Here is a 26,114-nt window from a genome sequence, read left to right on the forward strand (position 1 = left end):
GAAAAGGTTTACCAGGAGGTTGCCTGGTATGGGGGATTTTAGCTATGAAGAAAAGTTGGTAGACTAGGTTTGTTTCCACTGGAACACAGGAGGTTGAGGGGCGACCTGATAGAAACTTATAAGATTGTGAACGGCATGAATAGAGTGGAAAGTCTGAGGCTTTTTTCCAAGGATGGAGGGGTCAATTACCAGGGGACACAGGTTCATGGTAAGGGGTTGGAGGTGAGTTTAAAAGAGATGTGCAAGGCAAGTTTTTCACACAAAGGGTGGTGAGTGCCTGGAACGTGTTGCCAGAGGAGGTGGTGGAAGCAGACATAATAGCGGCATTCAAGAAGCAGCTGGATGAATACATGAATAGGAATGGAATAGAGGAATATGAATCCTGTAAGTGAAGACAGTTTTAGGGTGGAAAGGTAAAATGTGTCGGTGCAGGCTTGAAGGGCTGAAGGGCCTGTTTCTGTGCTGTATTGCTCTTTGTTATTATTCTCACTATCCAGACACACCTTCCAGGTGAAGCAGTGATTTACCAGCAATTCACTCAATCTAGTCTACTGCATTCCCTGCTCACAATGTGGGTCTCCTCCAGAATCGGAAATACAGTACAGAGTGGGCAACCACTTTGCAAAACACCTACATCTGTCTGCAAAAACGACCCTCAGCTTCCAGTTGCTGCCACTTCAACACACCAACTTGTTCCCTGGCCAACATCTGTCTCAGGATTGCTGCAGCACTCGAGCGAAGCTCAGCACAAGCTACAAGAACAGGACTTCATTTTCCACTTGGGAACTCTGCAACCTTCTGAAATCAATATTGAGTTCAATAATTTTAGGGTTTGAGCACCTTCTCCCATCTCCTTACCCCAAACCCACACACCAGGCCTTGTCATCACATGGGCGGACAGCACACACAACTCACTGTCATCTACTAACGGTCTCCATTAGCAGCTGATCATTCTCCCAGACTGATCTTTATCCTTTCTTTTGTCTGCCCAACCGTGTTTCTCTCTATCTGGGATCCATCTCTACCTATCATTTACTCTTTCCTCCTACCCCAATCCCTTCTCTTGCACATGTCCAACCTTTTCCCAACTACAATCAGTTCTGAAGAAGGGTCACTGGACCCGAAAAGTTAACTCTGCTTTCTCTTAAAAAATGCTGCCAGACCTGCTGAGATTTTCAGCAAGTTCTGACTTTGCTAATAATGTCGAACCTGTTCCTCTAGCTTGTGCTATGGAGACCCTTTCTTGGCCATGATCTCCTGCTGCCACTACAGGCACTCCATGTACCCTCCTCAATGATTAACAGACACACCCCCTGGCCCTCACTGGCCTCAATGAGTAGTTCCTAGATGGGGCTGCCAAGACCCCTGACCACTGTGTTTGCAGCTTCCTTACTACGTGATTCCTCTGACAACTGCTGCTGACCCTACAGGACTGACCATTGCCAACTCCCTGGACTGTAATTGGACAGATTCCTGACTATGAACATTCCAAGCGGGTGACTGACCACGGCCCAATCCTGGACTGTGTGCAGATTGTGCCTGTGACTGACCATTCTGAGGCCCCATGACCGACAGTGGACTCCCCTTGACTGAAAGAAGTACCAGCACTCCATGTTTCTTACATTTTATTTGGTCGAATGCATGTGTAGTGTGCTACCCTGTGGGCAGCTAGAATGTCCTTTTGATGTTAGATGACATCTACCATTGGTAAAGATACCTGCTTCCACCTGAAAGTTCCCTAATGATAAGAATGAGAGGTAGTCTCTCTGTAGGTCTTTGCTAAACAGCATGTCAATACAACAGTACTGATAGCCTTTGGTTCTGGCTGAAGTGCCAATATTCTAACAAGCATGGCAAGGTATGGATTCTGCAAGCATGCAGGTAGGTGTTAACTCAGTGATCCCTAAGAGAACAAGCAAACAGCCCTAAGATGCAGCCCAGTCCAATCTGTGACCGTGGTGCCTGTCAACATGGGCAGTTTTCTTGCAGCAGCATTGCAGCAATAATTGCTGGTGTGCCCTGCAATGAAAATCTGTGTTTCTCAAGTGGCCTGCCAGTGTATCAGAGAGTTGCCATGATGCTTGTGAGAGGTTGGAAAATGCCAGATGCCAATGTCTATTGTTGAGGGGAGCTTGTGGCTGGGGTCTGTGGATTGTGCCCTGAGACGCTGTGTGGCCGAATACAATACAGAGGTCATGCAGAGCATGTGGCTAGTTGAAGTCAACAGGTACACGCTCTGATTTCCATGTTGGGTTTTCATTCTATCTAACTTGTTAGGAATATTTGATAAGATAGGAAAGTGATTATTAATGAAGCAATTTGTTCCATTACCAAAGTGTATGACTAATTTGTATTCTATTACAAGCAGTAATTCCCCTTTATCAGCAACTTGCCATTACCGATCAAGAAAACCTCAGCATTGCTTGTGAAAAACATAAAAGATGGAAAATGGTCCCAATGTCAAAATTCGCTTTGCTGGATTTCTTGTTTGATTCTGCCACAAATCTCACAACAGTCCAAGTTTCTCAGACCCCTGTAAGATTCTACCCAATGTGTCTCATGGCATCTACAAGCATCACAATGTTCCCAATCGATATAAAATTAAGCATGACCATCAATGAATAAGCAAAGTGCAAATTTAGGCACATAATTTGTGAGTGAGTGGAGCTCCTTTCAACAGTTTTTGAGCAAACTAAACAGTGGCAAATTTTGTGCTGTAATTTTTCTTACACAGGAAGTCTGCTTGCTACCAAACTGGTATGAATATCTTGCTCTTTCAACATGAATGTCAGCATCTGAATACTTTCTTCAGGATCCAGTTCAAAATGTGTCGTAAGTTGGACTACATATCTCACTAGCCATTATTTAAAGAGACTTCAGGAAGCGACATACATACCTTCATTGTTTGTAGAGCCAGGAGAAACAGAAATGGCCCACTAAGATCCAGAAACAGCCTCCCTGGTCTCATTTTTTGCCTCTGACCTGTTAGTTAAGCTTTGGAGCTAGGCAAATTTCCTCACACCCATTTTCTCTTTGAGGTCATCAGCTCTCATTAGTCAGCACTCCCATCCCACTCAAGGCCTGAGCAAAGTGACTCTCTGGGTTTCTTCCCTGCTGCTGAAAACCTTCTATCTGCCTAAAGATTGAGCAGGGTGGGTGTTTGGTTATCACTTATCTACATAGGGCTTCAGTTGTAGACAGCACCTTTGGCTAGCCTAGGTCTTTCCCATCCCAGTATAAATTATAACAAGACCAAGGTAGGCAGCAGTGTGATGGGAAGGCTGCCTGAAAATCTTTATGGGCCTCTTTGCCACCTGCAAACCTTCCTGTGGAGGTGGGTGTAATTCTGCCTATGATCTAACAACTCTTTGTTTGAAGAGAGTTTTCTCAATAACTCTTCTCATGCTTTTCGTGAGAATTTTGGATGAATAAGCTCTTGACATGGACTCCCCAACATTAGCCAGTGACCTTAGCTTGCCCCTATTCACTCTGTTACAATTGGCTGTGTTTTAACAAAGAAACACTATTTAATCTCTTACCTACACTAGCAGAAACAGTCACAACATTTGAGGTCCTTCCTTAGAACTAACGCTTCTGGTCCCCTAACCTGCCAGTACCATCAGGGTTAAGAATTGCTGTGATAATTTCCATGAAGTTCATTACAATAACTATTATTAAGTGAAATAAAAAAGACACCCTCACATTTATGCACAATATTTCCTTGTTGTATTCCAGGCTGAAGATATTGTGTATTGCGTATTCTTACTTTTCCTCTATTATGTTCAAGGGACATAAAGGACTGAAAGGACACATTTACGTCCTCCAGCCTGTACTGCCATTCGACTAGATTATGGCTGATCTGTGACATTAGTCCATATGCTCAGCTTCACCTCATATTGCTTCTTAGCTTTGGATTACAAAAATCTATTAAATCTATCAGAAAAACTCAGTTCTGAGGAAGGGTCACTGACCCAAAATGTTCATTCTGATTTCTTTCCACAGAAACTGCTAGACTTGCTGAGTTTTTCCAGCAAATTTCTGTTTTTGTTTCTGATTTCCAGCATCTGCAGTTCTTTTGATTTCTATCAATCACAGGTTTACAATAAGTAATTGATCGATTGCCATTTGTGAAAGTGAGTCCCAATCTTCTACCATACTTAAGGCCCTCAGTTGGATACAGCATCTGTTGACTGGGTTAGATCTTGCCTTTACCACTGTAAAGTTACAAAGAGATCAAGGGGAGCAGCAAAGTGAAGGAAAGACCACCTGAAACATTTTATGGGACTCTTTCCCTTATGTGCAAGCCTATTACTGGAGGGTGAATATTATTATTCTGCCCATTATCCAACAACTCTTTTGTGTAAAGAAAATGCGCTCAATTTCACTCCTGAAAGGTCTGTCTCTAATTTGTAGACTTTTAGGCTATTCAACATAGCCCTCTAAAGATTCAGCAGAATGTTTATTGTGAGCCAGCCAACTGTACATTATTCACACAAAAGGAACCAACGTTTCTTTCCTCCAAATTGAAACATCTGCAAGAATACACATCTGTCAAACATAAAGCTCTCACGTCAAAGATGAAGTTCCTATTATGTTGCAGATAATATATAGTTAGAAAATAAGAGAGCACTGCAATGTAACTTACACGTTCAGAGGTTGCCAAGCAGGCCACTGAGCCTTCGCCTTGATGACAGTCAAAACACTCTCACCCTAAAGACGTAAACAAGAAAAGGAAAGTCAGCGTACTCCGTATGATTAAGATTCCAGCAAACCTGTAACAAAAGAAATAAAGGGGGGATAACAAGGTGCAGGGCTGGATGAACACAGCAGGCCAAGCAGCATCAGAAGAGCAGGAAGGCTGACGTTTCAGGCCTAGACCCTTCTTCAGAAGATTTTCTGTATTGATAGTTTTGGATTCTTCCACAAATGGAAACATGGTTCAGTATGAGAACCTTCACACATTGCTTCATAATTATACAGAGTGGAGAAAGGATTGCCAGTACGTTAATCTTTCCTCAGAGATATCATTAGACAGGGTACCTTTGATATATCTTACCATTATCTACTCAACACTAATTCACATCTCAACTCTTTCCTTACACATAAAAATCCTGCTTTCAAGACATTGGTGAGCCAAACCACGTCAAACAACCATGGTAAAGCATTCCATGTTTTAGTGAATCTCGATCTGAAACCAATTCTCCTCAACTCTGGCTTTTTTAGCTTGCCACAATGATTTGAATCTATGAAGTGGCTTAAATCTTAGGATATCAAGACAATCTACAAAAATCTTAGAAAATGGAGGCAATTAGGAGAGGCAATCAGTAACTTATTGAGTTTCAGGGAGCCTTGAAGGAGGAAAGGGTAGAGGAGGAATTGGAATGGTTGAGGGGAGGAAATACTAGTGAATGGGATTCTGAACGGCTGAAGGCATGGTTTCTAATATGCAAGCACATGTACAAGAGGCTGGAGATGGAGAAAACAAGAAATTGGGGAGCATTGTGTTACACTATAGGAAATTTTTGATAATTTTTTAAAATAAAACATTGGTTAGGCTATAGATGGAATACTGTGTGCAGTTCTGGTCAACACGGTGGGCGGCATGGTGGCTCAGTGGTTAGCACTGCTGCCTCACAGTACCAGGAGCCCGGGTTTGATTCCACCCTCGGGCGACTGTCTGTGTGGAGTTTGCATGTTCTCCCCGTGTCTGTGTGGGTTTCCTCTGGGTGCTCCAGTTTCCTCCCACAGTCCAAAGATGTGCAGGCTAGGTGGATTGGCCATGCTAAATTGTTCGTAGTTAACAGGGATGTGTAGATTAGGTGTATTATAGGGGGATGGTTCTGGGTGGGATGCTTTGAGGGTTGGTGTGGACTTGTTGGGCCGAAGGGCCTGTTTCCATACTTTAGGGATTCTATGAAATTTTATGACACAATCACACTGGAGAGGAGATTCATCAGGATGTTGCCTGGGATGAAAAGCCTCAGTTATGAGGAGTAGCTGTGTTTGTTTTTCTTGGAGTAGAGGAAGCTGAGGGGATGATCTGATGGGGACATACAAAATTATGAGAGGTACAGACAGAGTGGATTGTGAGAATCTCTTCCCCATGGCAGATGTGTCTAAGACCAGAGGGCGTAAGTTTAGGTGAGGAGCAAGTGGCTTACAGGAGAAAAGCAAAAGAATTTTTTCACCCAGAGGGTGGTAAATGTGTGGAACCTGTTGCCTGAGAGAGTGGTGGAGGCAGATACTCTTGCAACATTTAAGAAGCTTATCAACGAGCACTTAAAATACCTGGACATAGTAGACTATTCAGGTAAATGGGATAAGTGTAGTCTGGGGTTTGTTGGTTGGCATAGATATGGTGGGCCGAAAGGCCTGTTTCAATGCTGCATGGCACTATGAGTCTAAATTACAACTTCAGGAACCTTAAATTTACAGAATAGCTGACCGGAAAATTTCTCACTTTACATCTTAGCAATAATGATTTTTATTTTAACTGGCCAGTGCCATGGCTAAAGTAATGATAGAAGAGCACAGTAAATTTGAGGTCCAAATGCTAATAAAGCTGAGCAATTATAAATATCAATGAAAACTGAAACCTATTCTCTCAAGAATTTTATCCAGATTTACCAAAATAACTCCCATTTTCTGAAAGACCATAAGATACAGGAGCAGAAAGTTCATCATTTGGTCGACCAAGTGTGCTCTGCAATTCAGTGAAATCACGGCTGATACGATAACCTTTAATTCCACTTCCTTGCCTAATCCCCATACCCCTTGATTCTCTTAATGATTAGAAATCTGTCTATCTCAGCATTGAATACATTTCATGATCCAGCTTCTACATCCTTTTGTGGCAAAGAATTCCACAGATTTACGAGCTTCCGAGAGAAGAACATCATCCTTAGCTCTGTGTTAAATGGCCTTCCCTTTACCCTGAGATTATGTCCTCCGGTTCTAGTCTCTCCTACGTAGGAAACAACCTCTCTGCATTGACCCTGTGTTATGATCCCAGTTGAAATTAAGATCGGATGAGTCAGGTTACAGACTGAAATCTGGCTTGATATATCATATTTTGTTTTTTGTTCTTTGGATTTAATGAATGATCTTTACTCAAAACACAAGCACTCAATGATGAGGATATGGGTTTAACAATGAAACAAAAGTTTATTATACAAAAGAAATGATGACAAATCAGAACAAACCAAACTATTTACATGTGATATAAATTTAAAGGTTTTGAAACAAGCAACAAAATATAATCCAATTGACTCCCACAGCACTCCTTTACTCACATCCCTATCACATCTTTGTATATTCATTTAACTGATTTTTGAACTCTGGGTTTGGAGAATCTGGGAGCCTGTTCCATAAGTCTTCATACAACTGAGTTTAGATATTCTCAGCTTCAAATAAATCCTACAGGATTTTAATCAACCATTTATCTAGAAATTTCAATCTAGACTCTTCAGATTGAGGTAACCTATTTCCTAACAGTTCTAAACTATCTCTTCTCTTCAGGAACATATGTCTTTTACATCCACTTTTAACCATGACTTCTGCAAACTTGAAAGCCTTCAAAGTGCTAACTGTGTTTGGAATTTTGCATGGATGATTTTCATCCTGTTTTCACAGACTATGTACATAATTGTCATTTACCCAGTTCTGGTTTCCCTTCTTTTTGTCCTGTTATTCTTAATTGTGTTTAGCAATTTAGTTGCCCATCAGTTTTGTTTAACACCTGTTACTTGATACACTGTGCTTTGCAAAATTTTGGAAGTGTATCAAGAGCTGTTATGTTAACTTGTGTCAAAACTCTCCTCCTGTTCCTTGTTGCAGCAGGTGCATCTGTACCTGCAGAGATGGATTGGGGCAGCTATTTTTAATGGCAATATCCTGTCTCTTACATCGAAAACACATTTCTACCAAGTTAAAGCTGTAATTATATTTGTAATGTAAAGCACAGTAAGATTATACAAAATGCAATTATTATATGTGCCCTTGTGGGGAGAACCGAACAGTGTGAAAATACAGCTTTCATTACTTATTATCTCCCTTCTGGGAATTAGGAATTACAAAAGGAACTTGCAGAATCTTCTGAAAACATTAGTATTTCTCAAAGGCTCTTTTAAATTGGGAAATACAGGTGACAAATAAAGACTCATTATGTTGGATGACCCAAGTTTGAAAGGTGTCAGAAGGCAATTATTTGGTGTAAAGAATCTATAAAGATTCATAAATCTTTGAGTAAAGAAATTTCTCCTCATTCCAATCCATAAAGATAGTGTCAGGTTAAGGAGTCAATGCCCTCAAATTCTAAATTCCCCAGCCAGCAGAAGGATTGTCAGTATTAGAAATCCAGGTCCCTTTTTTTTGGGAGGGTGAATAGTTGTTAATGGGGACTGTTAGTGACTAACAATAGGTAGTGTGTAATGGCTGGCTATGTGATAACAAGGCCTGGTGTGTGGGGTAGAGTGCTGGGACACAGAAGAGTTTAGGCCCTAAAATTTTTGAACTCGATATTGAGTCCGGAGGGCTGCAAGGTCCCCAAGCGGAAAATGAGGTGTTGTTCTTCCAGCTTGCGTTGAGCTTTGCTGGAACACTGCAGCAAGCCAGAGACAGAGATGTTGGCCAGGGAACAGGGAGGTGTGTTAAGGTGGCAGGCAGCAGGTAGCTCAGGGTCTTTTTTGCGAGCAGAATGTAGATGTTCTGTTCATCTTGTCTCAGAAGTAGGGAACCCTATCACTGTGCCACAAGTATCACACAGAATATTTGGAATCCATTTGTTGATAAATGTTTTACGCCTACAGTAGGTGGGACATGAACCTAGGCCACTTAGCCTGGAGGTAGGGACACTACCACTACCACTAGAGTTGATTAGGAGCATGTGATGCTCATTGGACTTTGTATTTAATGGCTGGGTTCCTTCAATTCGAAGATGTGTCATTTAGTGATGATAGTTAACAGATGAAAAATACCGCAGGTGATTTGGTGTTAGGAGAAAAGCCATTGGGTTGTGTGTGCTAACACTCCCATATATAGAAGGGAAAAGAAGGAAATTTAAAAACAAAAGCTGGGTTCCTGATCCACCGTGGAGGGGTGTGGATAAGTCGAAGGACCTTCTGGTGGGCCTGGCTAAATTGGCCATTGATAGGTCCAAGGCAATGGGCAGCAGAGGAGATTGCAGTATTAATTGTCTGCTCTTCTTTTACGACTATGCGTGTGCCTGGGTTTCAATGGAGAGGGTGCATGGGTGACCATCGATACTCTCGATGCTTTTATAGAAAGGTGGGCACTGCAGGAGGTAGAGTCCTTTATCGCCCCTTCTAACTTATTTTGAATTATCCCCCTCCATCTCCCCCCACCTGTTCCTCACCTTTGGTAGTTTGTATTGCCCTTGCTGGGCAGTGCATGTAATCTGATTAACCAGAAATATGAATGATTTAGCAGTAGCGGATAATGGGTGAAAAATACCATGGATGATTTGGTGTTGGAAAAATAAGTTCTTTTGTGAGTAAGAGCATGTTGGGATATTAATAAAAAAAACAAAAACAGAAAGTGCTGGAAAACTCAGCAGGTCTGACAGCATCTGCAAGGAGGAATACAGTTCACTGGATCCAAAACTCTGATTTCTCTCCACACATGCTGCCAGACCTGCTGAGTTTTTCCATTAATTTCTGACTTCACTTCTGATTTCTAACATCTGCAGTTATTTCTGTCTCTTTTAAAAAAAAGGAGCTGGGTTCCTCATGCCTCCACTGCTGAACCAGGAGGCCTGGGTTTAAAGGCCCACCTGCTCCAGAGCTATGAACAGGTTAATTGATAACATCCCCAGTGGGAATTGTCTTCTGCACAGGAAAAGTCCCAGATGGGAAATGGCAGACCTGTGTTTGTAAACTGTAGATTTATAATAAAATCCTCTACTGCTTAATTCAACATATGGATCGTGGTCTGTTAAACCATCAGTGACTACCTATCAAGGCCCTTCAGAATCTTGTATGGTAAAAGGTGTTCATCTTTATTTAACTCTAGAGAGTATGGTGGCTCAGTGGTTGGCACTCCAGCCTCACAGAACCAGGGACCTGGGTTTGGTTCCACCCTCAGGTGACTGTCTCTGCGGAGTTTGCAGTCTCCCGGTGTCTGCATGGGTTTCCTCCGGGTGCTCCGGTTTCCTTCCATAGTCCAAAGATGTGCACGCTATGTGGATTAGCCATGCTAAATTGGCCAAAGTGTGCAGGCTAGGTGGATTAGGATTACAGGGATAGGGTAGGAGGGTGGGTCTGGTGGGATGCTGTTCAGAGGGTCAGTGTGAACTTGATGGGCCAAATGGCCTGATTGCACACTGTAGGGATTCTATGAGAGTATAAGCCCAATTTATTTACCCTTTGCATCACAGGAGAAGCGCTCAATGACAATGGTGCAATAAGTCCTGAAAGCCATAGAAGATGTGTGGAAAAAAAATGTTGGAACATTAGATTTGAAGCTTCTTACTAAGGTGATTAAAAGAAAAGGAATACTTGCATTTATGTAGTCACCTTTGCAACCTCAGGACACTGCAAACATTTTGTAGCCAAAGAGCTACTTTAAAGCATAGTCAATGTTGCAATTTAGGAAAATTGGCAGCCAATGGGTACACAGCAGGCTCCCAAAAATAACAATGTGATAATGATCTGTTTTATGATGTTGCTGAAACATTGATATTGGCCAGGACACTGGGGAGAACTTACTGGCTCTTTTTAAAAATAGTACAATGAGTTCTTTTACACCCATCTTGAGAGAGCAAACATGTTTTCAAGGTTTCATCTCAACTGAAAGAAAACACCTCGAACAGTGCTGCACTTCCCCAGGATTGTAATGAGGTGTCGAACTAGCTTTTGGGAGCAAGTCTCATCTGAACCGAGATTTGACTGACAACGTTATGACTCTATGAACGTAGTAGCCACCACTGGGTTACAGTTGAGATTGTTTGGTCTTACTTTCAATATATGGACAAGGATGAGAGACAGGACATTGGACTTTGAGATTTTATGTTTAAGTGATAGCTGAATAACACAGCATGAGCCGGGGATTATGAGGTTTATGTCATGCCTTTATTCTGGTAGAATCAAGACAGATCTCAAAAGCATTCATTCATACCAGTTGCTATGCCATTGTCCACATAAAGTGCCTCTTGCAACTCCCTCTCCAATTTACGGCATCTACAAAAAAAACTCACCCATAACTGGCAATGTGACTTGTTCCCCAAATGAACATCTTTATACCTTGTATTTCACAGTGAGAATGGAATTAAAATTAATGAAAATACGAACGATCCAGTATTCACCAGAATAAGTGGGACCAACAATTAATAAAAGTGTTATCACATTGCAGGAGTTAGACCAACTTGGATACACAAGGTACATCATCATGCCCATTTGACAAGCATCAGGTAGAGTTTAAACATAATCAGTTTATCCTGAGAGACATTTCCTTCCATATACAGTGACGATCCTGTAAATTAGTCATTGACAACGTAGCACCATTAATACATGAGTGAAATCTAATAACCTATTCTGGATTAGACACAATAGGCTGTAAGGGGCTAAAGTGCCTTTTGCTCCATCCTGGAACTCCGCATTAGACCACTTTAATTAACCGTCTAGCTAGGAAGTACTCTGTAAGATTACTGTAGCATCTGTATATTTTCCACGGAATTACACAATTTAGCTCTTCAAAGAGAAATTAAATCCAGAAACTGAACATACTTGAATTGGCAAAAAGGAATCACAGGATGGTTCAAACTTCAAACTGCAAAAAGATAACATTTACTGGAAATGTTTCGGCCACTTGGAACACATTCCAATAAATCTTGAGGGATTAATGGGGCAATTTCGAGAAGTGTTGCTTGATTTTTATTTTTAAAAAATCTAAGACACTCAAGGATGGGAATTGTTGATCCAACAACCAAACAAGAGATAGTAAGCATCTTCCAAACCTGCAATCTTCTGCCATCTAGAAGGACAAGGACAGGTGGTGTATGGGAACATCATCACGTGCAATGACAACTCCCCTCCCCCCCAACACTCTCTTTACTTGGAACTATATCACAATTCCTCCACTGGGTCAAAGTCTTGGAAATCCCTCCCTAACAGCATTGTGAGTGTGCTCATATCACAAGGACTTCAGCAATTGAAGAAGGCATCTCACCACCACAAAGTTAAATGCTGGCCTGGCCAGAAACTTCCAAATCCCATGGAAGGGAGAAAAGAAAGAAGTGTCTTGAGATGCAGCCATCAACGATGCAGCCTTTGTCGTCCCAGGGATGCTAATTAACAAAGTGTGGCACTAGGACAGCAAAAGGCGAGGTGGCGTAGATCTTCCCTCATTTTCCCACGGCGATTCCTTTTTGACATTCGGAAATTGTTAGGACCTGCAGTGAGTCCAAAAGAGTGGGGGTTGAGGGTTTAGTGGGAAAAAAAACTGTGAGAGTGGAGGGTGGCAGTGGAGGGGCAAAGCGACCTGCAAGAACGGAGCTGCTTAGAGACCTTCAGTGAGGGTTGGGGGTAAGTGTGGTAGCACTGAAGGGAGGAGCTGTGAGAGTGACTGCGTTTGAGAGTAGGAGCACAGCTTGGTAAGAGCTCCACGCTGCCCATTACTGCCTCAGAGTCTCACCACCAAATTTCAGCTTGAGACATCACCTGGAGTCTTGACTGTCACTTTGGGAAGGCCTGAGATAAGAAATGGCAGTTTTCTCCCTTTCATGATGTACACTCATGAAACAATTGGATTTTTACAACAATCCAATAACTTTTCTGCTTATAAAACAAGAGAAAGAGCTTATGTTCATATAGCACCTTTCACGCCTGCTGTGGTGAATGTGAATGTTCCAGAGGAGAGACTGCTAAGGTCAAGTTGCTAGACCCTTTGGTCCTTCAGAATAGCGCTCCCGCATTATTGCACTAAAACGGCCACTTCAACCTTTGTTCTTCCACTCTGACTTTATTTTATTCCTACTTTAACTGTTATTAAGTGCTGGCTAACTGCTTCCAGCATTGAAACAGCGATTTTGGTCAAGTTTGAGAATATTTATCAAGTTCGTCAATGTCTCTGGAGGTCGTGAAATATCTTCTTTCGTTAAATAACATATAATCTGTAGATGAGTTGGCTGTTGGATGCCATGTACCTGCTACACTGTGTAGGCAATTTCAGTGGGTTTTGTGGAGACTGTCTCTCCATGAGCTCTCACGAATAATCTTACACAATTCTCCACAGTGTCTCACTATGCATGCACCACTGCTCTGTGGCACCCACTCACACTATTTTGGATTCAGCGATGACAGAGGTTCTTGCCACTGCCAGAACCTACTGGGACGCTGGGCAAATGGTGCCATATTTAAAGTCCAGCCAAGCACCAGGTCAAGTGCTGCTCACCAGGAGCTGCCCTTCACGGGTTTGGCATAAGCTGATAGCATATGATAATAGGTGTGACATGGATGTAGTACAGTGCCACATGGCAACATGTCCATCCCCTTGACTGATGACTGCTGATAACAATGTAAAAGCTGGCTGGCTTTGTGTCTATGCTAAATGGCAAGGTAAGACAGAAGTACTGCAAACCTTTAAGCTGTGAGTGGAGCACAAAAAGACAAGACAGGGATGATGTAAGCATCCAAGTAGGAATAAAGTGAATGAAGATAGAAAGCGTGCAACTCTGAGGTTCAGCCTGATTCAATAAAGGAGGTGGGTGCTTGACCCAACACGTAAAGTGTCCTGGCAGCAATATTACAATGAAAGGTGTCACTGCACTTCAAAGTGCAGCACGGAAGTGGACAACTATATTCTCCGTATGTCTGAGAGGCACCATGATGATATGGTGAGGCTAATATGTGCGTGATGCCAAGCTCCATGGAGAGGGGTGGTACAGCCTGTCATTGCCCATGGAGTGTATCATGAGAACTTGGGGACTACTGTCCAAGGTGGAAGCTCAGATGGGCAAACTGGAGCCTCTTGGTATCTGCTCTGACCTTCACGTCAGCAATTGCCAATGTCTAGATTCTATCTAGCATGTGGGAGAGTAGGGAATTGCTTATTAATGATGTGAGGTTAAGTACTAAGGAAGTGTCAATGCATGCAAATTGGCCTCTCTCCGCTCACTAGTGGGATTCTCATCTCGCCGTTCAAATCTTAATTACAGAATTGGTCTCCTGTTTCTCGAAGGCGGAGAATATCGTTTTTCCAATCATGTCATATTTTCCCAACTGAGTCATTAACGCCTACGTCATTCAGGGGCTGGGAAATCTCAGCTCAATGTCTTCAAATTTCTCTATGACACATAGCGCGACACAGAAAATGGATGGTAAATTGCTGCAATTGTCCCTCATGCACAATTTGTCTTATCCTCAAAATTGCTTCCATGTTTATCTTCTACAATGATCTCCAATATTGTTTTATTGCTACAGTGCAGGAGTAACAGTTCACTTTCGTGCTTTACATTTCAGTTAGATTTCTTGTTTGTAGTTCTCTTTGTTCTCAGATAGCGAGTATTAATTTGGGATCTTGCCTGTGTTCATGGGGCTCGTTGGGATGGATACACCCACTGGGATAATTGAAACTGATCTTCCCGACATCATCCCACCAACCTCTGACTTGTCTCTCATGTCATGTTGGGCAATGAAAGTGTCAGGCAGCCTGAAAATCTGTGGGCCAGCTTAGTCCCTTAGGTGACTGATCAGTAGCGGCTTGAAGAGACCTCATTCTACCTCCACCCTATTTTACCTCTGCAACTGGTCTGTGCGAAGTCACCAGTTTTCTTCAAGGTGAGGTGAGGCCTTTTCAGGGGCAAGTTCACTCGTGCCCATCGGACACACTCTTCCCCATCGGACACACTCTTCCCCATATTGTACCTTTTCCTTTAACCTTGCCCAACTGGCATCTAATGCCCAGTTCCAAACTTCTTCTTGTTGCACGTTACCAGGCTGGACGACTCAAAATTATCTAAAGTCCAGGCCCCCCCACTCTTCTTCCCTGGGACAGCCTGTAGTTCCAGCAGTGGACGGAATTTGTCCTTGGCACTGGTGCCAGCTAATTACATTGGCTGGGATATCTCTTAAGTAAGACTTCCTCATAGATTGGCGGTGGAAGTCCTACTCTGAATAAATTGGAGTATATTCCCAGCGTAATATTGGTGCAGGCTGGCCAAGTTCTGAGTCAACAGGTTCAAGTCTGACTTTTCCATTCATGCTAGGGTGGAGAGCATGTCTCCACATAAAATCCAGCCTCGTATCTCTGAAATGGACATAGGTTTTCAATTGGTGTTGCATGGTATGATAACACAAGTTCCCAGTATTTTAGCCTTCATACGCTGATAAAACTGAGTTTTAATATGATACCAGAGATGATTAATGAAAGGCAGAGTGGGAAACGTTGATTTCTTTTTAACTTTCAAATAGAAAACTGAAATCATAGCAACTGCTATGAAATTTGACAGAAAAGTAGGTTTAAATCATTGGGTACCATTTCCTTCTAAGGTTCTCAGAGTTTGAGCCATGGCTGTTTCTCCATGATTAACACCCACACTCTGCCCCCAGCTAAATGGCCCAGGTGGAGTCCCTACAGAATCCCAAATATTGCCTCTGTGGCAACTTATCCACCAATGTAAATTCTGAGGTGACCTATTTTCTGAGATGGATGCCATTTTGATGGATAAAACCAAAAGATAATAGATATGGCTGAAACATTCACAACAATCTTTAGCCAGGAATGCCAAGAGGCTGATCCAACTCAACCTACTCAAGAGGTTCCCGACGTCACTGATGCCAGACTTTAGGTAATTAGACTTATCCCACATGATATCAAGAAACGGCTGGAGCAACTGGATATTGCAAATGCTACAGCCCCAGGGTTCTGGAAATAATACAGAAAACCTATGTTCCAAAACTTGCTACTTTCCTAGCCAAGCTGTTCCAGTACAGCTGCACCACTGGATCTACCTGAAAATGTAGAAATTTACCCAGGTATGTCCATACAAAAAAAGCAAAACAAATCCAATCCTATCAGTCTGTTCTTGATCATCAGAGAAGTGATGGAAGGTGTCATCAATGGTGCTATTGAGCAGCACCTGCTCAGCAATGCCCAGTTTGAGTTCTTCCAGTGCCACAATGATGCCACACACAAACTGGAGGAACAACACCTCATATTCCACCTTGGGAGCCTACAGCCTGATGGCATAAAAAATAAAATACACCAGTCTTAAAATCTCCCCATTCCTGGCCTCATCCCATGTCCAACCCTCCCTCTCATCCCCGCCTCCTTGACCTGACACTACCAGTCTATCTCCTTCTCCACGTATCCGCCCCACCCTTCCCACTGACCAATCCCCGTTACCCCTACCTGCACCCACCTATCGCCATCCCACCTACCTTCCCTCAGCCCCACCCCCTTTCCTCTGTTTATTTCCTAGCTTCCTTCCCCATCCTCAATTCTGATGAAGAGTCTAAGCCCGAAACATTGACTCTCCTGCTCCTCTGATGCTGCCTGACCTGCCTTGTTCCTCCAGCTCCACACTGTATAAGACTTTTGACAAGGTCCCACATGGCAGACTGATTGGTAAAAACACAGTAGTATCCAAGGGTAAGTAGCAAGCCTGATTCTGCGCTCATGTTTCTGGAATATAATTTGGAGCTGAAACTGTCTGACCATCAAGCCATGGCTAGCAGAATACACCTGAAGTTCTCTGAAAAACTTTGATTTTTGATTCATTAAAACCGAATTCAAAAGTGTCCTCAAATCAGGAATGACAGAGTCATACAACACGGAAATAGACCCTTTGTTTCAACCAGTCCATGATGACCATAATCCTAAAGTAAACTAGTCCCACCTGCCAGCGCTTGGTCCATATCCCTCCAAACATTTCTTATTCGTGAAGAATCTAGAAGTAAATGTAGAAATAAGCCTGAATTTCAGGAGCAGCTTCAAGATCCACGCTACTGTCTGTCCACCGTTTTAGAATTCATGGTAAGAATCGAAATACCTGGTGCTACTAATTGGTTTTAAAAGGTTTGTAAAAGAATCTTCATTGTTGCTTGATGACTGATTTTACACAATGAGATAATTCCAAGCTTCCAGATTTTGTCATTTTCCTTGTTTTAACTTTCTACGCAGCATATTAAATCCAATTCAAGATCATATCAATAACCTTTTCTTGCAAACTGTCAAGTGGATTGAATTGATCCAGGGGAACTGTGCAGATATTGAGCAGGAATTTCATGGATCATTGGGAGCAGGAACTGAGTCAGATGGGCAGGTAGTTTTGTGCCACTGTTTGATGTGTTGATTTGGCAACTCTATTGCAACACCCGCATTGATCCATTTTGGAGAACGTTGAATCTCGGACAGAACCACAAGGGTGCACGTAGCAAGTTACGGTATTCCATAGGTCATTTAAAGGCCAATAATCAGAGGGTAACTGCTATTTTCTAGTGCATCTATGAGCTCGCTGAGGCATAGACAACACATCAGGGTTGCAAAGCAATGCTATAAGGATGCATTTGAGGACGACAATCAAGACAAATTTCATTTTGTCCATTTTGCCATTAAAGACAACTATATTTGAACACAAAGCACAGTCCAGCTCATGAAGTTAGCAAGGGGGGAAAACTCAGCAAAGACAGTGAAAGCAAGGTAGCACAAGGACTTCCTGATTTGATCACAATCAAACAAAAAGAAAATACCTGAACGATTATCAGGCTGCTACTGTTATGTTTCAGGTGCAATAATCTGCAATGGTAACTATAACTAAATCGCAAAGGAATGTCGCATAGGGTTAGTCCAGAGACCTGCTGAATTCAGAGCATTGCCACCTAAATGTACTTTCAGAAGAAGGAGGTTTTTTGATACACAGTTCTTTCTTTATCAGTTTCTGCTCTGGTTAGTTTGTAGCTTTCCAGCCTTGAGTAGTGTTCAAGTCCTGTTCCAGAAACTAGACTACATGATCGAGGCTGATACACACAGAGCAGTGCTGAGAGAGCCTCACAGTGTTGGGGTATTTGCAATAAAATATTAAACAGATCCTGCCAGCTCTATCAGGGAAATGTAAAATAATTCATGGGTCTATTTCAAAGAAAGATCCAATGTCCTGGCCAATACTACTAATATCCCTCAACCAATATTACTAAAACTGATTATCTCATTGTTTGTTACATTTCACTGGGCTACTGTGCTGGGAATCGTCACTAAAGCTAAAGATTTTATACAAGTATGTGGAATTCCCCAAATTACCTACCTTTTAGGCCCAGGGTGACAGGAAGCATGGCCAAGTTTCTATATTTAACAAGAATTGCTATTTGTTTGAAATTAATAGATTTGAGCTACAGATAAAAGTTTTGAACCATCAATATATAACCCTACTAGTAAAACTACAATCGGTATGTAAAACTCCTCCTACATATACATACAGACAAAAGAAAAGGGTGCCATAGAAGGAAAGAAAGACTGAAAAGCCAGTTCAATGGTCTCTGTCCAAAAGGTTCAGTGAAGTTATCCTTTTTGCTCGTTGGCCCTTATCACAATTGGATGATTCAACAGGTGGCTTGCTGCAACTGGATAAAGCCTTGGTAAGACCTCATCTGGATCATTGTGTACAATCTTGGAACACTTATATAAGGAGGGATAAATTTGCTTTATGGGGAGTGCAACGGAGGCCCTCTATGTTAATCCGTCAGATTACTGTCTTGTCTCGTGAAGAGAAACGGAAGAGACTGTGCCTGTAATGCACAGAGTTTCGAAGGGTGAAGAGTGATTTCATTGAAGCTTATGAAATTCTTACACAGCATGTCAGGGCAAATGGGAGATAAACTGTTTCCCTTGGCTGATGAGTCTAAGATTAGGGGGGGTGTAATCCCCAGATAGATGTTAGGCCATTTGGGACTGAGATGAGGAGAAACTATCCACTCAGAGGGGGTGTATATTTGGCATTCTCTCTCCAAGAGGGCTGTGGAAGGTCAATCATTGAATATGTTCAAGTCTAAGTTGATAGATTTCTGGAGATTGATGACACCAAGGAATATGGAGATAGTGGTGGAAAGTGACATCAAGGTAGATGATGAGTCATGATCTAACTTGATGGTAGAGCAGGCATGATTGGCTGAATGGCCGACTTTTGTTCCTACATTCCTACTAGATGTGAGTAAGGACTCAGGCAGGATGGGCAGAAGTTTCTGGAAGGTAAAATGTGGGAAGCTGACCAGAATTATATAAGCAGAGTCAAATCAAGGGGAAAAAAGATATGAATGAAGATTTCAGCAGCAGATGAACTGATTAGCCATGAAGTGTATCTCATGTGGCTATGAAAACCATGATACTTTTTCAATTTTTTTTCTTTTTTATCCCCTTTGTTACCCTGATGTTGCTCAACGGTCCCAATGTCAACAATGGAATATTAAGGACAATGGTGTGCAACAGTCCTTCTGTGAGCATCTCATTGACCCCTTTAGCCAGGGACTGCATGCTTTCATTAATCAAAATTTGCAAAGGTGTTCCTGGCAAACAGCCTGAGAATAATCATAGAGCTGTGTGCAGCAGTTTTGCTTGAGCAGATTTCACTGCATCAGCAAATTATGGCCCCACAGCTGGTAACAAGAATTGTGTGAGCATATGCCACGGGATTTTAACATTACATTTGTCCAACTCCCATTGATCTACTTCTTGCGAAAGCAAGTTAATTTTTCCCAGAAGATAGTTTGACAGATGTGATTGTTTGCAAGTGTATAAAATCCTCTTTGTATTAGTATGCCTGTGATCAGAAATACTAGACTTTTTTTCAACCAATCCCTGCAAAATAGCAACATAAATTGTTGATAATATGATAGTTCACAAAATGCTTTTTTTTTTCAGCTAACAGTTTCTATGTTTGCTGTTCGCCATTAAATAATTCTGATGCCATGTGCTCTTTAGTCCGGAGATCTATTCTAAACATACACAAGCTAATGCATCAACTCACCAATTACTGAATATATCTATTTCCAATAACCATTTAGGTGTTTAATTGGATCTCTCACAGTCAGTTAGTTAGTGTCAGTCTTGATGCAGATGGTAGAGCTCTCACCTCAAGTGTCGGTAGGTTGTCTGTATAAGCATCATGCCAGAGACAAATTCATGGCTGATCCTTGTACTGAAGGAGTGCTGCACTCTTAGAAATGTTGTCTCTCAAAGGAAATATTAAACCAAAGCCCCACCTACCAAGTTGAATGGTCATAAAAGGTGTTATTCTACTTTTCAAAGAATAGCAAGGAAATTTTCCTTGGTATCCTGGTCAATGATTATCCTTTAATCAGTATTAGAGAATGAAAGCCAGATTTTATTGGCATTGCTGTTTATGGAAGCTTGCGGTGTACAAATTTCCTGCTATGCTTCCAGTATTACATGTATTGATAGCACTTTTTGTTATAAGCACTTTGGGATAGTCTGAGGTCATGAAAGGTGTTACGTAAATGCAGTTATTTCATAGCATTTAATTTCATTTAAGTTCAGCAAGTCCAGTAACATCTGTGATGGGAGGAACAGAGTTATCTTTCCGGGTCTATCAAAATTGGGAACAACTTGGAAGCATGATAAGTTTTGACCAAATGAAAGGGGTGGGGAGAGTGGGAATAATACAAAAGGGAAGGTCTGTAAAAGGGTGCAGAGGAGGAAAAATTAAATGATAAATGAATCAGGCCAAAAGATGTGGAAAGATGCCCTGTAATAGAGCAATAGATAAATCCAGAAGAAATGTAAATGACAAATAGATGAACAGCTACCATCTGAAAGCACAACAAAAGAGATAAAACAAAAGTCAAATCTACCCCTCAAAGAAAAATAAGAGTCAAAAAAAGATTCATTGACACACTGCATAAAGACTAAGGACCAAGAGGTTTTAATTTTACCCACCCTCCATCTTTCATTACATTTTTAAGTTCTGAATCACACATCTGAACTTTGTTACTCTCGCTCTAGATGCTGCTAGCTTGTTGGCTATTTCCAAGATCTTCTGCTTTTATTTCCGATTTCCTGCATCTGCAATATTTTGGCTTTGCACCATTAATTTGTTACAACTTTTGAGGAAGATGAATCACCCACTCCATCCTTTATCAGGTAAATAAGCAACATTGAGGAACACACAGTTCCTTGGTCCAAGTGTCTGAATTGCAGCCAGACATTTACAGCCAGTTAAAGTTGTTCAATATGTTACATTCAGCTCTGATTCTCTGGGGCAAATGTTTGAACAAATTTGATTATGCCTTCCGTTATCTCTGCCTTCAGCAGAGATTGGAGCTTAAAAGGTTAAATTATGTGGATAGATTGGATACACTTGGCTTGTACTCCAAACTGGGTGCAGGAAATTGAAGGGTTGTTTCAACTGTCAAAGCAATTTAATGGGATAGAAATAAAGACAATTCCTCCTTAAAATTGAAGCACTTTTATGATGAACATAAGGAAGCATTTCTTCACACAGCAGAGAGTCGGAACCTTTAAAACTCTACAGATTTTGATGGAAAAAATGAAGCTTTCAAGAGTCAGAACAATAAGAATTTGTTGGACAAGGGGTACATATATGGAACTGAAGAGCAGATCAGTGATTATTTAATTGAATTTTGGGTGGGAGGGATAAAATGGCCTTCCGTCACTCCAATGTTCTGACAATAACACTTGAACTCAATCCAAAAATGATTTGAGGCATATTGTGTGGTGACTGCAGCAGGCTTGGGATGAAGAAGTAACTTAAGGTCTTTCCAAATCTCTCTAATACTGGGGGAGGGGTTGGCTTTCTTTGCCTCATATTTGAATCTGTTGTAGACAACCAATAGAGATTGATTGCTGTAATTAGTCAGTATTAATGTATCATCTGAGTACCAAGATGACGGAAGGTGAATGAGATGAACATTGATCTTTTGGCATCCAGCAGCACTGAATAGAAGAGGTCTTACAGCGCTGCAGGTAGTGCCCCTGCCTCCAGGAGAAAAGCTCAAATCCCAATCGAAGAATTGATAGCTCAGAAAGGTGTGGCCATAAACTGTCCAAACAGTTTGAGCGCCAAATCCTTCCAACACATGCCAATGGCAGATGGAAAGAGCAGGAGAGATTCCTGGTCAGCCATGTGATGAAAGCAATATTGAAGTCCCTGACATCACTTTCCATGTCTCCAGGCAGCAGGTATGCAAAGGTCTATGATGCCATAGCGTCAGACTCAGACTCCTGAGGAGGGTCTGATTTACAGCATGCACAGTTCTTTCAGTTCTCCCTTAGGAGACTCATTGGCTCAGATGGCTTGAATGTTGGTGCCAATAAACAGCACTATTTCAATCCCCATTCTGGTTGGTGTGGATTTGGAATGTGACTGCTTACTCTATCCATGGTGACGGTTATGCTGCTGTGCATTGGGCCTGGCTTCAGGCAGAGGGCTGAAGAAGTTCTGAACATTACATTTTCTGCAGGAGGAACATTTGAATAGTGTGCTGAAAGAGACAGGTTGAGTTGAATATTTCTGCAGCTCAACATTGTAACACTGAATTCAGGGAACCTCAGACAAAGAGTGTGCAGGTGAAAGAACAGAATATTTCATTGTCTTTTTCATGCAACCAGGGGACAGACAGTGATAATGACAGTGGCAGTGATAATGTCAGTGGCCAAGCATTTCAGAACCCAAAGCTATTATTCTGTGCCAATGAGATTCAAATCCCACCTTGGCAGATTGTGAAATATGAATTCAATAAAATACGAATTTAAAAAGCCACCTGGTTCACTAAAGTCCTTTAGGGAAGGAAATCTGCCATTATAATCTTGTCTGCCCTATGTGTGACTAGTCCCATAGCAATGTAGTTGACTCTTAACTGCCTCTTAACTGCGAAATTAGGAATGAACGATAAATGTTGGTCCAGCAAGCAGTGCGGACATCCCAAGAATAAATAAAATCGTTTCTTGTAAGGAAGGAGCAAAGTCAGCCATAGTACCTGCTCTCAACTGCCATCCACTGACACCAACTCAACACTGGTGAGAACACAATCACTATTTGAATCACAGATTAGTCTCAAGGCAATAGGAGGCAATTCAGCTCCCAAGGGGAAACAATGATGAAGTGGTATTGCTACTGGATTAGTAATATGAAGACCCAGATAACATTCTGAGGAAATAAGATCGAAACCCACCAAAGCAGAGGGTGGAATTGGAATATGTGCAATTATTGTCTGCTGCTGAACAAGAAATCATTGCGATAGGGTTAGGGTTATAATTGCATTGTTATAAAAACACATCTGGTTCATTTTTGGGAGAGAAAACTTCTGTCCTTACCTGGTCTGGCCTAAATGTGACTCCAGGCCCACAGCAAAATGGTTGACTGTTAAAAAGGCCTCTAAAATGTTCAAGCAAGCCATTTAGTTGTACCAACAACTAAAATATCTCAAAAATGAAATAAAACCAGATAGGACTCCGGTTATCTACGAAGGCACTGGAAATGACAACACCAAACTCAGATCCTGCAAAGCCCTTCTTATTCAACATCTGGGGATGAGTGTCAAAATTAGAAGAGCTATCTCACAGACAGTCAAGCAACAGACTGACATAGTAAATGTGAAGAAAAATAAGATTTGTAAGAGAAATGTAGGCTCTTACAATCAGAAACAGGAGAAGTAATAATGGGGAAACAAAGAGATGGCCGACCAATTAACTATTAAGTTTGGTTCTGCTTTCACAAAGAAGGGCACAAATAACATCCCAAACATATTGAAGAACACATGGTCCAGTGAGAGAGAGGAACTAAAGCAAATCAGAGTTTGTAGGAAAATGATGTTGATGGAATTAAAGGCCAACAAATCCCAGGGCCAACAATCTACATTCCAGATGAAAACAGAAAGAACTGCGGATGCTGTAAATCAGGAACAAAAACAGAAGTTGCTGGAAAAGCTCAGCAGGTCTGGCAGCATCTGTGAAGTAAACAATCAGAGTTAACATTTCAGGTCCATGTTAACATTTCAGGTCCATTGACCCTTCTTCAGAATGTTCACAGATGCTGCCAGACCTGCTGAGCTTTTCCAACAACTTTTGTTTTTGAATCAACATCCCAGTGCAGTTAAGGAAGTCTCTCTAGAAATAATGAATGCATTAGTGGTCATCTTTCAAGATTCTATAGATGCTGGGACAGGTCTTTTGGATTGGAGACATAGAGACTATTATAACAGATTAAATAGCAAATCATTTGAAAAATGGTGACAGGATTGAACAGAGTTGGCATGGATTTACAAAGTCAAGCTTGACAAAATCTTTGAAACTTTGAGGATGTAACTAGTGGAATTGATCCAGGGAACCAGTGGATGTGGTTTACTTGGACTTTCAAAAGGCATTTAATAAGGTCCTATATGAGAGATTAGCTTGTAAAATTAAAGCACAGTGTACTGGTAGAGATAGAGAATGGCCAGTGAGGTACTGCAGGGATCAGTGCTTAGATCCCAACTTTTCTGAATGTGTTCTTGATTTAGATGAGAGACTAAATGTAATATCTCCAAGTTTGAAGACAACTCAAAGTTGGTTAAGAGGGTGAACTGCAAGGAGGCTGCAGAGATGATTCAAGTACAATTTGTACAAGGTAGATGAGTAGACAAACGTATAGTAGATGAAGCATAATGTGGATAAATGCGAGGTTGTCCACTTTGGTAATAAAAATAGGTAGGCAGGTTATTATCTGAATAGCAATACATTGGGAAAGGAAGAGCCGCAACAAGATCTGGGTGTCCCCATTCACCAGATGCTGAAAGTAAGTGTGTAGGTGCAACAGGCAATGAAAAATGAAAATGGTATGTTGGCCTTCATAGCAAGAGGATTGAAGTTCAGGGATATCTTACTACAAATGTGCAAGGTCTTGGTGAGACCTGTGTGCAGTTTTGGTCTCATTATCTGAGGAAGGGTATTCTAGCTATGGAGGGAATGAAACAAAGGTTTGCTGTACTGATTCCTGGGATTGCTGGACTGATATATGAAGAGAGAGATTGGATTGCTTAGAATTATATTCATTGGAATTTAGAAGAATGAAGGTGGGGGGAGGGTGGTATTGTAGAAACCTATAAAATTCCAACAGGAATTGACAGCGTAAACACAGGAGGGATGTTCCTAATGACTGAAGAGTCCAGAACTAGTGGTCATAGTATAAGGATATGGGGTAAACCATTTAGAATCGACATAAGGGGAAATTTCTTCATCCAGAGAGTGGTTAGCCTGTGGAATTCTGTGCTATAGAAAGCAGTTCAGGCCAAATCATTGAAAACTTAGGAAGGAGTTAGATATGGTACTTAATACGAAAGGGATCAATGAGTATGGGGCAAACATGGGAACTGGATTCTGATTAAGATGCACAGCTGCAATTATATTGAATGACCGAGCAGACTCGAAAGGTTGAATGGTCTACTCTTGTTCCTATTTTGTATGTTTCTATGTTTCTCTGCTCCTACATTCTGTTAGGCATACTCACAGAATCATGCCTAAGAAATAACAACCCAAAAACAATTACCATCCATCTCTGTGTATGTCCTGTCCCACCAGCAAGTCAGACCCAGCAGAGGTATCGGTGGTACAGTGGTATAATGTTGAGTGGGATCTGCTCTGGGAATCCTCTAGGACTCTAGACCCTATGAAATCTCATGGCATCAGGTCAAACATGGACGAGGAAACCTCCAGCGAATGACCATGTACCCATTTCCCACCCATACGCCCCACCTCAGCTGATGAACGAGCACTCTTCCATGTTGACCAATTGGAGGAAGCACAGAGGATGGCAAGAACACAGAATGTACTTTAGGTGAATGTCGATTACCAAGACTGTCTCAGCAGCACAACTGCTAACTGAACTGGTTGAATCCTAAAGGATATTGTTACTAGACTGGGTTGCGGCAGGTGGTAAGGGCAAACAAGAGAAAAACCATACTTGACCCCATCCTCAAACATTTGCGTGTCACAGATGCATCTGTTCATGACCGTATTGGCAAAAGGGACCATTATATAGTCCTTAAGGAGACAACACCCACACTTACAGCTGAGGGCACTTCCATCGTATTGTGTGCCATTATCACCATACTCAATGGGAAAGATTTTAAACAGAATTAGCAACTTACTTCTGG

At 41.7% G+C, this 26,114-nt stretch overlaps 1 protein-coding gene across 1 annotated transcript in view; it reads right to left on the bottom strand.

Annotated features, from left to right (window-relative positions):
* Positions 1-26,114, bottom strand: part of LOC109937677 (spondin-1) — a 298,509-nt gene that overhangs the window by 60,177 nt on the left and 212,218 nt on the right. Inside the window, exon 7 of the mRNA XM_048607183.1 lies at positions 4,646-4,710. Coding sequence (XP_048463140.1) covers positions 4,646-4,710 — 65 coding nt within the window. The remainder of the gene's footprint in view (positions 1-4,645; positions 4,711-26,114) is intronic.

The sequence above is a fragment of the Rhincodon typus genome, chromosome 17 (assembly GCF_021869965.1).
Source record: "Rhincodon typus isolate 14 chromosome 17, sRhiTyp1.1, whole genome shotgun sequence".
Classification (NCBI taxonomy): Eukaryota; Metazoa; Chordata; class Chondrichthyes; order Orectolobiformes; family Rhincodontidae; genus Rhincodon; species Rhincodon typus.